Genomic DNA, 15,874 nt, shown 5'->3' on the forward strand with positions numbered 1-15,874 from the left:
AGATACTCTATTTGTCAAAAGCCTGTTCTGGGTCAATTGAGATGATCATGTGATTTTTCTTCTTCAATTTATTAATGTGGTCTATTACACTGATTTCTTGTGTTGAAACACTGTTTCATACATAAAATCCACTTGGTCTTGATGTATAATTACTTTAATATGCTGATTCAACTAACAAGTATTTTGTTGAGGATTTTTGCATCTATATTCATTAGAGAAATTGGTCTGTAAATTTTTTTTGTAGTATCTTTACCTGTGTTTGGTATTAGGGTGATCTTGGCTTTACAGAATGAATTTGATAGCATTCTCCCTTGTTCAATTTTTTTGGAAGAGTTTGAGCATGATTGGTATTAAATCTTCTTTGAATGATTCATAGAATTCACCTTTGAAGCCATCTGTACTGGGCTTTTCATTTTGGGGAGGTTTTTGATGACTGTTTCTATCTTTTTACTTGTGATTAGTTTATTAAGGTCTCCCTATTTCTTCTAGGGTCAGTGTAGGTTGTTTGTGTATTCTTAGGAATTTGTTCATTTCATCTACATTGTCTAGTTTAGTGACACATAGGTGTTCACAGTATCCTCTTATGAACTCTTTTACTTCTGTGAGTTAGTAGTAATGGCCCCCTCTCATTTCTTATTTTATTTATTTGCCATCTTCTCTCTCTTTTTCTACATCAGTCTAGCAAAGGGTTTGTTGATTTTGTCTTGTTTTGGTTTTGCCAATTCTTTTGTTTTATATTCTCAAATTCATTTATTCTGCTATAATCTTTTACTTCTTTCCTTCTGCTTGCTTTGGAATTAGTTTGCTGTTCTTTTTCTAGTTCCTCTGGGTGTGCAGTTAGATCTTTGAAATTAGCTCATTCTTCTTTTATAATGTAAACATTGAGAGCTATAAATCTCAGCACTGCATTCACTATATCACATAGCTTTTGATATGTTGTGTTCTTATTTTCATTTGTCTTAAGATATTTACTGATTTCTCTTGCAATTTCTTCTTTGTGTGTGTTGTTTAATCTCCATATATTTGTGAATTTTCCATTTTTCTGCCTGTTATTGATTTCCAGCTTCATTTCATTAGATCAAAGAAAATGCTTTATATAATTCCAATATTTTTTAATGTATTGAGACCTGTTTTGTGACCCAACATGTAGAAAGATTCATGAGCACTTGAGAAGAATGCATAACTTGCTGTTTGGGGGTGCAATGTACTATATATGTCTTTTAGGTCTAGTTCGTTTATTATATTGTGCAACCTCTCTGTTTCCTTATTCATCTTCTGACAAGATGTTTTATCTTATGATGCAAATACTGTATTGAAGTCTGCAATTATTATTGTAGAGACGTCTATTTCTCCTTCAGTTTTGCTAGTGTTTGCCTCATGTATTTTGGGGCACCCACATTAGGTGCATAAATATTTATTACTGATATTTCTTCTTAGTGAATTGCCCCTCTTACTAATATAAAATGACCTTCTTCATCTCTTAAAACAGTTTTTCATTTAAAAACTATTTTGTCCTCTATTGTGTAGCTACTCCAGCTCTTTTCTGGTTACTATTTGCATGGAATATCTTTTCCAACATTTCACTTTCACAATATTTGTTTCTTTGTTTCTAAGGTGAGTCTCTTGCAGACAGCATAAAGTTGGCTTATATATTTTTTATCCATTCTGCCAGTGTGTCTTTTGATTGGGGAATTCAGTCCACTTACTGTCAATGCTATTATTGTAAAGGCATTACTTACATCATCCATTTTATCCTTTGGCTTTCTGTTGTCATATCTTACTATTGTCAGTCCTTTTAAACTTTTTAGTTACTTTCACTAATTATCTTCATTTCTACAGTCTTCTTCAAGCCTCTCTCTCCTGCCTTTTCCTTTCAAGATGCAGCATTCCCTTTAGAATTTCTTGTAAATCTGGTCTCTTGGTGATAAACTCATTAGTTTCTTTTTATCTGTGAAGACTTCAGCTCAACCTCATTTTTTGAAGGTCACTTTTGCAGGATAAAGAATTCTTGGCTGGCAATTTTTTCCTCTCAGTATCTTAAATATATCATACTACTGCCTTCTCACCTCCATAGTTTCTGATGAGAAACCAGCACTTAGTCTTATTTGTATGTGATGAATTGCTTTTCTCTTTCTGCTTTCAGAATTCTCTTCTTATCTCTGGCATTTGACATTTGAATAGTAGGTGTCTCATAGTAAGTCTCTTTGAATTCATTCTGTTTTTAGTACGCTATCCTTCTTGGGTATTGATATTCATATTTTTCACAAGAGTTGGGAAATTTTGGGACATTATTTCCTCAAATATTCTTACCAACTCTTTTCAATCCTCTTCTCCTTCCAGGACACCCATAATGCATATGTTTGTGCATTTTGCACTGTTAATCAATTCCCTGGAACTCTGTTCAATTTTTTCCATTCTTTTCTCTGTCCTCTTATTTTTTCAAGTTCAGATACTCTGTCCTCCAATTCACTTATTCATTCTTCAGCCATTTCAAATCTGCTCTTTTATGCCTCTAATGTAATCTCATTCATTTTGTCTTTCATTTCCATATTATGTTACTTTTCTTTGCAAGCTTTCAAACTCTTCTTTATGCTCACCCAGTGTCTTCTTAATATCCTTTATCTCTTTAACCATATTTTCCATCAATTCCTTGAAATGATTTAGGAGATTTGTGTGAACATCACTGAGTAGTTATATTTAAATCCTGCATCTCTTCAGGATTTTTCATTTGTTCCTTTGGCTGAGCCATAGCTTCCTATTTCTTAGTATGGCTTGTAGTTTTTTGCTGATATCTAGCCATCTGATTATGTTTGTGAATTTACTCTGATGGTTAATTTCTTTCTTTCCTAGGGTTTTGTTTGTGGCTCTTCTTTGATTTTTGGTTCAGCTTATTCTAAGTCTTTTAATTTTCCTACTTAAGTTATCAAGATAGGCCAGGTACCCACAGACCAGAGTCAAGGGGGCCTGGGGATAGGTACATGAGAGACTCCAAAAAAGCCTTTTTCTTCCTTGACTTTCCTAGCCTGCCAGCAGATGGTGCTCTTCAGAAAACCTTTCCATGGAGGTGACTCTTTCAACTTCCACTTGCTGGTGCTTCTGGGCCAGCTAGATCCATGATTCAAAGCAGGACCTTGCTGTTCAAACTCACCTAAGGAAATAATTATACTCAGCCCTCCACCATACCTTCCCTCTTCCCAGGGAGGAAAATGTCTTTTTCCCTCTTGACCATTCTCAGCCACAGTTTTTATCATTGCTGTTTGCCTCAAAAGTAGAGGATGGACACTATTGCCAGCCAAGGGGCAAGTAAGTCATGGTTTTCATTTCAGTCCCCTCATCTCTCTGTCCCTCTCCCTCCTGGATAATGCGTGCAACACTCTCCTGGTCTGCTGATCCCCAAAGCAGCAAGTTCAGGCAGCTTCTGCTCTTTCTTTTGTTTTTATAAGAGAGTTTAACCCTGCCAACCTACTCCAATGCCATATTCCTGGAAGTAGATGTCATTATTTTTAAAACTCCCTTTTCTGCCATGTGATAAAAAGGGAAAATCCCAGCACCATCCAGGATATTACTGCACAGTCTCTGGTTTTCCTCAATATCAAATTACCTGGAGTTTTCCTGTTCCATACTAGTAGTGCACAGGTTGGTTTGACTTGCCGTCTTTGCCCTCTCCCCACTGGCTAGCACCCATGTCAGTAAAAACCCAGATACTCCTATGCCCCACCCTTCACTTTGATTGGCATCTCCCCTTCCTTCCCTTAACACTTCTGGACTCAGTGCTATAACTGTGCTCATCCAACTGGATTACAATTACACCCTTGAGTTTTCATGGTCTCTACTAGACCAGGAGGAACTTGACAGCAGAGACTACATTTCATTCTCTTTTGTCTCCCAAGTGCTTAACACAGTAGCACATAGCTGTCATTTGATAAAAAGCATTTATTGAATGAATGAATTAAAACATCACCGTTGTAACACTGTGGGAAGGTGAGACACTAGCATGAGGGCATTTGCAGTTGAATTAAATTTACAAATCTCAGTGTGTGGAGAGAGGTCAAAGCCAAGGTGCGCTTTTCAGGGTAAGCTACAAATCAGCTGCACGTTACCTTATCACGGCCTCCACGGCACAAACCAGCTCTTCAGCACCGCACTCCCTAGTGTTGATGGGCGGGGGGGACGTCTGATAGAGGTGGGTCTCCGCAGCGGCACCCACTTCATTACTGTGATGGTTTGAGTGGCATCTTTTGCAATACCGAACAGGCCTATTTCCATGACGACCACAGCACCCTGCTGAAAAGCAGGTGACAACCGCTCTTCTAACATGGGAACTGCAGTTCTAGAAGCAAAAAGTTAAATCGATTAAAATTCATCACTGAAGTAAATGTGGGTGGTAACTGGAACAAATGGAAACTTTAATGGGCCACAGGAAATGACAAGACATTTCTAAAGTGCCAATAGTTTCCAACATACAGGCTGTATCTAATCCAGTTAGCTTTCAGTAATAATTAACAACAAAGGTGAGAAATGTTTTCTATTAGTGTGAGTGGTAGAGACATTCAAAATATCAGTGAAGCTCTGTTGGAAAACCTGCTGTAAATTTAACTCAGTTATAGTCTGGATTTTTGAGGTGGTATTTCAAGAGTTTTTAGAAGAAAATAACTAAAATAGTAGTCAAGAGAGAAGAGCATCCCAGCACCTTGGAGAAGGAAAGGAATAATTAACTCTTTCAAAAGTGTTTTATCTACCAATAAAACAGCAGATTTCCATTGAAGCTCCTCTTTCCTTGCTGATTCAAGGACAAGTAGGTACTTATGCTGCACTGAGCTGATGACCCCAAAGCAGGCCTTCCCACTTCCACCAGTACACTCTCTGTAAAGACCTAAATAATACATTAATTGCTATCACAAGGACATACCAAAACACAGCAAGACCTATTCAAAGAATCAACCATTGGCATCAACTACAGGAAAGGAATGAATGTGATGTGGCACAAAAGAGATTCAATATTCAGAGGTGACCTGACAAGTAGGCAGAGGGATAAAGCAGCATGCCTGTGAAGCAATTTGGAGGACAGTCAGAAAGTATGCCTATGATTGTTAATTTTATGTGTCAACTTGACTAGCTTACAGTGTCCAGTTGTTTGGTCAAGCAAGCCCTGGCCTGATTGTTACTGGGAGGATATTTAGCACACACATTTAAATCATTAGTTAGTTGATTGCATGCAGGGCTGATTACATTTATAATCAACAAAGGAGATTTGTTATTGAATGGCTCTCTCTTCAGCTTCTCTCTTTTCTCCCATACCTTTTCAAATGCACCTAAAAGAAATGAATTTGTCCTTTCAGGCTTCTGTCTAGAAATCTTCTTAGTCACATCTCAGAAGATGTTAGGAATATCTTCTACCTTCCAAGTTATTGCAGGTAACAGTTTTGCCAGTTGTTCACTAGTACAAAATATACCGCTCCATTTTTCAAGCCTCCAGTGGCAATTTTTTCACTGCCTTTTCTAGCTTCCCTTAACAGCTCATTTGGCATTCCTCCAGCTTTTATCATCAGTCTTTCCACTGTTCTTCCGGAATCTACCTCCTCCCTCTTTCCAAAATCAAGGCCACATGTTTAAGTTTTTGTTATTAGAGCACCTGCTTCCATGCCAGTTTCTGTCTCAATCATGTCATTTAAAAAACCCATCCCCAAACCTAGTTTTGGCTATTACTTCAGCCATTTATTTGCTTTTTGATTTGGCAGTTTGGCCTGGGATTATCTGGGCAATTCTTCTGGTCTGGCCTGGGCTAGAGAGAGCCATTCAATTGGCAGACGAAATGTGGAGAAGAAGGGCCCAGATGTAGACCTCAAGGACAAGGTGGAGGGAATAGTCCAACCCAGGTGAAAGCAGTAAAGAGGCACACTGTCCATACAGAAGGAAAACAAAAAACAATAACAAAATTGATTTGTCCAGTTACTACAACTGCATGACAAATCACCCTAAAACTTAGTGGTGTAAACAACAGCCATTTATTATGCTCGTGGATTCGGTGGGTCAAGAATTCAGACAGAGCACAGATCAGAGTGGCTTTTCTCTGCTCCTTGGTATCTGGGGTCTTGACTAGGAAGACTTATATCCCTGGGGATGATTCTAACAGCTTGGAGCTAGAAGAGCTGGTACCAGAAATCCACTTCTGAGACGACTTCCCTTCCCATTCTGGTGCCTGGGCTGGGAAGGTTGAAGGATGGGCTCTACTAGAACCCTTCAGGAGAGCAGCTGCATGTGGCCTCTTCATAGGAACGTGGCTCTGGCTTCTGAGAGGGAGCATCCTGAGGGCAAGTGCTTCAAGAGAATCATGAGGAAGCTGCATGACCTTTTATGACCCAGGCTCAGAAGCCACACAGAGTCACTTCTTTATATTCTGTTGGTCAAAGCAGACACAAGCTCGCTCTGATTCAGGACAGGAGACTTAGACTCCATCTCTCAATGGGAATAGAATCAAAGAATTTGCTACTTTCAGAGTCAGCCCTTTGGCCACAACTTACTTCTTTTCCTCCCACATCCAAAATGTACTTCCTCCCTCCCAAGAACCCCCAAAATTTCACTGTAATGATTCCCATAAACATTGTAGGACAGAGATGAGTCATCTCCACTTTGCCTTTCTAAATTCCCAACCCACAGAATCCATGATCATAATAAAATAGTCCTCACTTCCAAAAAGTTTGGAGTGGATTGTTATGGAGAACTTGGAACAGAATTTAGAGTCCAGAAGTGAAGAGCTGCTGTAATAAAAACCTAAAACATGAGACTTTGGCTCTGTGACCAAAAGAAGCTGGAAGGGCCTGGAAGAGACAGTCAGTGAAAGAAAGATGGGCCCTAGATTAGGGCTTAAAGGAAAGTGAGGAAAATATTATTGGCAGATGAAGCCAAGAGGACCCTTATTATGCAATGGTGAGAAATGTGGCTGCAATGTTGCCCTGGAAGTGGCAACTAGGAAACATGTACTGAATGGACTCAAGATCTAGATGAGGACATTTTCAGGCCAACTGTTGAAGGTACCACCTGACCACCTATAGACAGACAAAAGGTCTTCTAAGGAAATTAAGGGGATGCCTCACCAGCTCCATTAAACAATAAGGATTCTAAGAATCTTAAAGTCATTGTCCCCAGCATTCTTGGACAGCCCAAGGTATAGAAGAACTTATCCCAAAGAGATTTTTACCCTTGACTTTTATTTAATGAAGTGAGTCTATAAATTGATGCATAAAAGCATACAATATTTTAATGGAATTTCACCAGCATAGATGGAAAGGAACAGAGATAGATAGTTCAAAAAGAAAAGGCTTTTCAACTTCCAAATTCTATGAGTAAGAAGTAGAATGAGAAAACTCAGCAAATAACCAGCAGTCTCTTTTTATGAAAAAGAGAAGATAATTCAGAAGGAAATGTATTAGTCAGCCAAAGAGGTGCTAATGCAAAATATCAGAAATCTGCTGGGCGTTAGAAATAGTATTTATTTGGGGTAGGAGCTTACAGATACCAGGGCATAAAGCATAAATTACTGCCCTCAGCAAAGTCTATTTGGAAAAAGATGGCTGCCGATGTTGACAAGAGTTCAGGCTTCCTGGGTTTCTACGTTTCTGGGGCTTGCTTTTCTCTGGATTCAAGATTCCTTCCTTCCTAGGGCTGGCTTCTCTTTCCTCTGGATGCTGACTTTCTGGGGCTCCAGTTTAAGTCTTCAGCATCAAACTCCAACATCAAAAACCCTCACATCAACAGCTCCAACTCTGTCCTTTGCCATGCCTTTTATCCGTGAGTCCCCAACCACCAAGAGGTGGAGACTCAGCACCTTAATGACGTGGCCCAATTAAAACCCTAATCATAACTCAGTCACACCCAGGTACAGATCAGATTACAAGCATAATCCAATATTTCGTTTTGGGGTGGCGGACTTGGCCCAGTGGTTAAGGTGTCCGCCTACCACATGGGAGGTCCACGGTTGAAATCCTGGGCCTCCTTGACCTGTGTGGAGCTGGCCCATGCGCAGTGCTGATGCACGCAAGGAGTGCCCTGCCACGCAGGGGTGCCCCACGTAGGGGAGCCCCACGCGCAAGGAGTGCGCCCCGTAAGGAGAGCCGCCCAGCGCGAAAGAAAGTGCAGCCTGCCCAGGAATGGCGCTGCACACACAGAGAGCTGACACAGCAAGATGAAGCAACAAAAAGAAACACAGATTCCCGTGTCGCTGACAACAACAGAAGTGGACAAAGAAGATACAGCAAATAGACACAGAGAACAGACAACCGGGGTGGGGTGGGGCGGGGAAGGGGAGAGTAATAAATAAATAAATAAATCTTTTTAAAAAATATTTCTTTTTGGAATTCATCAATTATATCAAACTGCTACAGGAGGTATCAAGAGTCCAGAGAATGGAGCCTAGAGCCACAGAGAACAACTCCCAGGAAGGAGAACTGAGTGCTGACTAGGGAAGTGGCAACACATGCCCTGCTGAACTTCAGAATTTCTATGGACCATTGACTATGTATGTGCCTTCATTCCCTCTCCTACGAGAGTATCTACTGCATTGATCCTATCCCAGTATCAGCACTGTATGTTGGCTGTGTGGGAGGCAGACAACATATCTCTTTCATTCATAGGTCTTTATCTCAAGAGGAACCCAAAGAAGCTTCATCCACACCTGGACCTGATTTAGATGAGATGATCTTGGACCTCAAGCCAGGATTTTGCACATGGGAAGAATGTAAATAATGTGTGGCCAGAGAAGTGTCCTCAACACTCCTCCCATCAAGAAGTGGGGTTTAATTCCCCTCCCCTTGAATCTGGATGGGTTTGTGCCTGATTCAACCAATAGAGTAGAGCATACAGGCAAATCCCTGACCCATAGAATCTGAGTGAATAATGAAATGGTTGCTGTTTTATGCTGCTAAGTTCTAAGTGTTTTCTTAGGTAGTAATAATATCTGGAGTACCAATTAAGTTGATCTACTTTTTATTATCACCATATACCATCAATTCTAAGCAATATCAGTAATAAAGTACTTTTCCCCAAAAAAATACTTTTTTTGTCTGTGTTCTAAACAATTGCTGTGGTTCCTGTTGAGTTTTAATAATAGAGATATGCAAGCTATAGTCAGTCCCCAATACATGTGGACTCAACTACATGTATTAATTTTGAAATTAAACTAAAGAGATTTCCCTTAGATTCAGATTCAAGTGGGCATGGTTTTCAAATGATCACTCCAGCTACTCTGTTTCACTGATTTGCATCCTAAACACAAAGTTAAAATTCAAAGTGGTCATACAGAAGGACAGAATTGAAGTAACTTAAGGTCAGTTTTTTTTATCTTTACAATCATGATGGTATCATTGTTTATTTCAAACATGCTGTTTAATTGCAGAAAATGGAGTACCACAGGAGGTAGAGACACAAACTATGCCCAAAGCAAGCTCAAACAATTCCAAATGTTATGAACATAATAGAAATTCTCCAAATTAAGTTCCATGTAGAATACAATCTTGGGAAGCAGATGTGGCTCAACTGATAGAGCATCTGCCTACCATATGGAGGGTCCGGGGTTCTATAACCAGGGCCTCCTGACCCGTGTGGTGAACTGGCCCACATGTAGTGCTACCGTGCGCAAGGAGTGCTGTGCCACACAGGGGTGTCCCCCACATAGGGGAGTCCACCGTGCAAGGAGTGTGCCCTGCAAGGAGAGCCATCCTGTATGAAAAAAGCATAGCCTGCCCAGGAGTGGCGCTGTGCACACAGAACTGACGCAGCAAGAGGACGCAACAAAAAGAGAAGCAGTTTCTCAGGGTTGCCTGATAATACAAGTGGACACAGAAGAACACAGCGAATGGACACAGAGAGCAGACAATGGGGGGGAAGGGGAAATAAAATAAAATAAAATAAATTCTTAAAAATAAAAAAGAATACAATCTTACTAAAGGATAAGTAATAAAAAGGTGGGTTAATTTGAAGCTTATTATCAAAAATAATTTTATCATATAGAGAAGGGGAGTATTTAAAAAGTGACCTATGCTGAGGGTGAAAGAGGTTCAGTATGCCACCAGAACCAGGACGTGCTGATTTAGGAGGGGAAACTGTTTCTCATCCTACTCTCTCCATCATGTATAAGATTCTTATTCTTCCCCCGCTTCTTTTTTTATTATTATGTCTCATGTAAACAATACAAAGTACTCGGACCAGGAACAGGGCTGTCGGGACACAAAATCTACACTCATAGACAGACATAAAGACAAATGACCAAAAACGATTACTATAGATATATTTTGTTTTTTTTCTTTTGAGCATATTGTATAAACAGAGAATTCAAGACAGAGTTACCTATATGTTAGAGCAATTTAGTTCTACTCTGCTGTGGTTAGAAGCACAATAAAAGTGCACAGGATCGATCGTGTAAGCAGTCTCAGTTGTTGGGTTTTTCTTAGTGAAATAAGCAGCAACAAATGACAAGAAAACCGCACTACAAATGCTCCCAAAGCAGGATTTCTTCCTACAGGTAGTCATAAAATACATTGGAGGTTTCTTTCTTTCCTTCTTTTTTTTTTTCCATTTTAAGTTTTCTCTCTCTTCTTTTTTCTTCTGTATTAGGGTTTTTTCTCTCTTTTGTTTTTTCAAGATTATTGCAGGTTCCCTTTAGGCAGTATGTTAAAGATTTATTATCAGTATTATCATTACTATTTTCATGAAATGGCCATTTCTGAGTGCTAACAGTAATGCACATCCGAGAAAGCTGGGCCCAACACAGCAGAACTCAGGCTAAGGGGAGGAAGGCTCGGGGTGGCTTGGGAGGAATTTAGGGGTGACTGCAGCTCCTAGCTACCTTTGGGAAGGCAGGAAGGGAGGAGACCCACATCTCCTTCAGGTTTCTATCAGGTTCCTAAAGAAAGTCAAGAGGGGTCATTTGAAGCGGAATCCCTGGAGCAGGAGCAGGATGTACTTCTTGCTATTTTTTTTTCCTTTTCTTTCCTTTTCTTCTTCTTTTTTTTTTTTTTTTTTTAAGGAAATGTAATAGTCTAATCCTAGCATAAAAACAAAAACAAAGCCATGCATTTTGAGGGGCCTCCCCTCTAAAATAAATACCAAAGAAGTAGGGGGTGGGAGTGTGGTAAGAAGGGCTGAGAGAAGGGGTAAGTAGGTCTCGACCTTAAAATCCAGGAAGGACTCGGGAGGGGTGAGTAAGGACAAGTATGTGTGTGACGGGCAAGACTGGGACAGAGCCCAGACTTTGAGCTGCATCTCTGGTCTCCCCACTCCAGCTCCCATTCAAAGAGTGGGCAAAGTCCAAAGGCAATAAAACCAGAGCTGCAAGTCGTGGACAGGTAGAGTTGTGACTGTCATTCTATCCTCTATAAATGCAAATGACAGTCGTAAACTTCTCAATTTATGGGCTACCATAAAAACAAAAGTTGCCAAAGGGGAAGGGGAGTTATCTCCTTTTTCTTAGTCCCTGTTTTCTTCCTTTTCCTCCTCTTCTTTCTCCTCTTCCTCCTTTCCCTCTTCCTCCACCTTCTTCTCATCTCAGGCTCCGGGCAGTTTATCCTTGTCATTCCCCTTTTTCCACTTCATCCTTCGGTTCTGGAACCAGATCTTCGCTTGTCTCTCAGGTGGTCATTCACCTCTTAGGAAACCCTGAGATGTCTCATGCCTATGAGCAGGCGCTTCAATCCAGGGCTTTTGTGTCAAATAAAGCTTAAAGAGAAAGTCCTTTTCTAGTTCCAAAGTCTGATACCGGCTCTAAGTTTGCCATCCACTGTGCTGCCCCAGAGTGTGGGATCTCATCCATGGAAACATGAGGCTGGGAGATGAGTTTTGATGTAAGTGGCTTTGTCCTGTGCTACTTTTAGTTGTAAAAGATTCTTAAAATAAGAAATGGCCTCAGGATAAAGATCATATCAAGAGTATGATGTAAGATCCTTTGTTAAGACTTCAGAAAGATACAAAGTAGTGCCTATAGACCCTCTCAAATCGACAGGGCTCCCAATAATTTTAGGGGCAGACTGAAAAGTAGAAAAATGGCTGTCTCAACAGGATTTATACCATATGACACAGCAATTCCACTCCTATATATATATATATACCCAAAAGAACCGAAAGCAGGGACTCAAACAGATATTTGCCCACTGATGTTCAATGTAGCATTATTCACAATAGTAAAAAGGTGGACACAACCCAAGTGTCCATCAGCAGATGAATGGATAAACAAAATGTGGTATTCATACTAGTTAATATTATTCAGCTATAAAAAGAAATGGAGTTCCTATACATACTACAACATAAATTAACCTTGAAGATATCATGTTGAGTGATATAAGACTGATACAAAAGGACAAATACTATATGATTTCTAAATTCAAAGAGACAGAAAGCAGAATAGTGGTTATCAGAGGTGGCAGAAAGGGAGACGGGGAATTATTACTAAATGAGCATGAGTTTTTAATTTAGGATTATTAAGTAAATAAAATGGCCACTTGAATTGGGCATTAGTGAGAGAGAAGACCCTTCTCTAAGAACTGTTTTTCCAGAAGACAAAAACAGTTGCCCTCCAGGAACTTTCTGAGAAAATGGACTGCAGATAAGCAACACCTGGTGATAAAAGTAGTTTCAGTGCAGTAGAGAAAGTTTATCAGAATGGACAAGTGTACCATACTAATCTATGTATATCTATTCCCCACTTTGTAAAACCCCCTCCATGTAAAATGGAAACTTAATGTCAGCAAATCATAACATTTCCTTACTTGCTTCCATGTTGATCATATATGAGCTTCCACTTTCCACTCCCTCAGTGGAGCTCACTTCTACTTTCTGAATGGGATACTGCTGATTTATGAGCCACTCAATTTAGTTGTGAAATCCTAAATTGCATGAAAAGTTTTGCTTTCATCAGGATGATGAAAATAGTCTGGTGATAATAGTGAAAGTTATATAGAATTGTCTATATACTTAATGTCAAAGAATAGTCCATTTAAAATAGTTTAAATTATTTTTGTTATATTTTTTTTTACCACAATTAAAAATAAATAATCAAAAATACATGAGCAAAAGAAAAAGAGAATTATAGACATGGCTTTTGAGGCATGGAGTGAATGCCAATAAGATTCATTGAAATTCCACAAAGTTTTTAAGAAATTTGTACTAGCAAAAGTACCACCAGCTTAGACTAAAGGGAACAGACACAGCTTAAGACATGAAGAGGCCTATGGGACCCCCAACTTCTACACACAGGAAACAGAGAGCTGCATAGCTGTAACATGGCACATTTCTTTTTGAAAAGGAAAGATGTCTCAGAGAATACAGTCAAGAGTCCAGAAGGAGAACAACAGATTAGCAAACTACTCCCAGGAAGCACAACCATATCTCAATCAAGATGTGTTCACTATCCTGGAGAAGAGGAACCGTTAACATATTCCTGGATGGAACTGTTATATACCAGTAATTGCTATCTGCTTTGATTCTTCCTATTTTTGAACACAAGTCTATTGTTGTTATCCTCTTCTTATCTCATCATTGTAGGCTGGATGTGTAAGTGGACAATATCTTGCCTTTTTAGTTCACAGGTCTCTGAATCAAGAGAAGTTGCCTCCAAGGAGCTTTATCAGTGACAATACCAGATGCAGATCAGGAGATATTGGACTTTAAGCCTGATGCCACAAAAGGATAAGACTTTGGGGGTCTTAGAAGGTGCAAGTGTACTTTGAATGTGGATAGAATGTAAATAATTGTGTCCAGAGGGAAGATCATGGTAGATTAAATATGGCCACAAAAACTTTTCAGCTCCTTCATAAGGAGGAGGATTCCATTCCCCACTCCTTGAGTCCGGGCTGATTTGGGGCCTAGCTTCTGATCAGTGGAATGCAGCAGAGGTGGTGTGTGACCTCCAGGCTTCTGTCTGAAGGGCCCCTGCAGCTTGCATTCTTGCTTTTTTGGAACACTGCTGCCTTGTGACCAGGTACAGGCTAGCCTCCTAGAGACACCTCTGACACACCTCATGAAAAGAGGGGCCAAGCACCCCAGTCATCCCAACCATTCCGGTCATCCCCCGCTGAAGTCCCAGACATGAGTGAGGCCATCTGGGACCAGCCAACACCCCTCAACTACTGCAAATACATGACTAAGACCAGAGTGCAGCAGAACTGCCAGGATGAGCAGAAGCCGAATTCCCAAATCACAGAACTGTGAGCACATAAGTGGTTGTTGTAAGCTACTAGGATGGTTTGTTTTCTAGCAAAAGATAACTGAGATAACCCTCCAAATGTTCCCACTTATACCAATATCCCAAAAAAGCTTAAATGACTTATACAGTTACATAGGTAGGTGAGACTAGAGCTAGCCAAAACCCAGCTATCTCAACCAGTCCACAGCTCTTTGTATGACTCTATACTGCCTTCTCTCATACATTTCAACCACTAGATCAAGAAAAGAAGATGGAAATGGGTTAAGGAATTTGTTATGAAACACGACTAAAGGAACTCTTCAGTGGGGGGTCGTTAGCTAGAGAAACCATTCAGCTTTACATATAAATGAATATTTTCCATATATAACTAGTCTGGGTATATATGTGTGGGTGACACACACATATAGGACTATTTGTACTCCACTTTTTAAAATAAGTCTTTTTAGCATACAAGATGCTTCCTTTACTAAAATTATGTCCCATGTATGGCACTTTTATTCAAATCTTTTTGTAATTAGACTCCTATCCCAAGGTTATACATATGCTTTCATTTCAGATGACTTATCAAAAGCATTGTGCATAAGAGGAGTGAGAAAAGCAGAAGCGGAAATAGAGAACGTTTGGATGCAGCAATACGGCATGCCAAATTACTTCTTTTCTTTCTTCACAAATACAGTGACACGGACACACTGGGAAACCATGGTATAGAAATGAGGCAGATGTCGATGAATGGAGTTACATACAAACACAATAAATCATGCCCCACCAAACAGATGGTTTGCTCTTACCTTCTTCTGACATATAGCAGATATCTCAGCTGTAAGAGGAAGGTATACAAAATATCAAAAAAAAGGAGAGCCCATTTTAAGCAAGGGCAACCATGAAGGGGAATAAAACACAAGCTTAGTAACACCTCCGGATTTGGCCAAAACAGTTTCTGACTTGTCTCACAAATTGACACCCACTTATATTGGTCTCTGTTTTCCTCAAAAGGCACAGAAAATACCTCTGTCTCATCTGGTAGTGACTTTAGGGTTTATTTTTAATGGGGTAAATAAGAAACTGCACACAGAAAATACTTCACCTACTTTTACAAGTAATTCAACCTTCTCAGACTTGGCTTAGAAATCATATCATGTCAAAGCCAAATAACATTAATCTCACCTCCCTATTTCACAGAGAACAAAACTGAGAGCCACTGTGGATGTACGACTTCTTCAAGAGCATATAAGATATTAATGGTTGAGCCAAATCTAGAGCTTAAGTCTTAAAATTTCCGGTTTAATGTCCTTTCCTTTACACTGTGACACTGACTTGCTGTTTAGAACTTTGCCATGGGGATCATTTGCTATATCAAAACTACAGAAAAAAATTTACTAAGTCGACTACTTACACTTGAACTATCAATTCATATCAGTCTTAACTAGTTTAAAACCAGCTGTAGAGTTATTTAAGAGAAAGCCAAACTTTCAAATCCATAGTTAAACTAGCTGTAGCAAGGATGTCACACTACTATCTACAAGTGGGATTGATTTGGTGAATAGACAAGAATTATTTTTAGTGAAAATATCAATTATTTCCATGAAAATTAATGCTTGAGAGTATTTGAAAATAATTTTTCCAAGAATCTAACATTTCCCCTCAAATAACTGTTTAAAAATGAACTAAAATCTTATTCATAGT

The 15,874-nt window shown here is 39.6% G+C and overlaps 1 protein-coding gene across 8 annotated transcripts in view; it reads right to left on the reverse strand.

The window, feature by feature from the left end:
* UNC79 (unc-79 homolog, NALCN channel complex subunit) overlaps positions 1 to 15,874 on the reverse strand; it is a 329,268-nt gene that overhangs the window by 156,203 nt on the left and 157,191 nt on the right. For all 8 annotated transcript variants that reach the window (XM_058292338.2, XM_058292349.2, XM_058292334.1 and 5 more), the window contains exons 11-12: positions 14,980 to 15,008; positions 4,101 to 4,330 (exon numbers count right to left, since the gene is read on the reverse strand). In XM_058292338.2, coding sequence (XP_058148321.1) covers positions 4,101 to 4,330; positions 14,980 to 15,008 — 259 coding nt within the window. The remainder of the gene's footprint in view (positions 1 to 4,100; positions 4,331 to 14,979; positions 15,009 to 15,874) is intronic.

Source organism: Dasypus novemcinctus, chromosome 3 (assembly GCF_030445035.2).
Source record: "Dasypus novemcinctus isolate mDasNov1 chromosome 3, mDasNov1.1.hap2, whole genome shotgun sequence".
Lineage (NCBI taxonomy): Eukaryota > Metazoa > Chordata > Mammalia > Cingulata > Dasypodidae > Dasypus > Dasypus novemcinctus.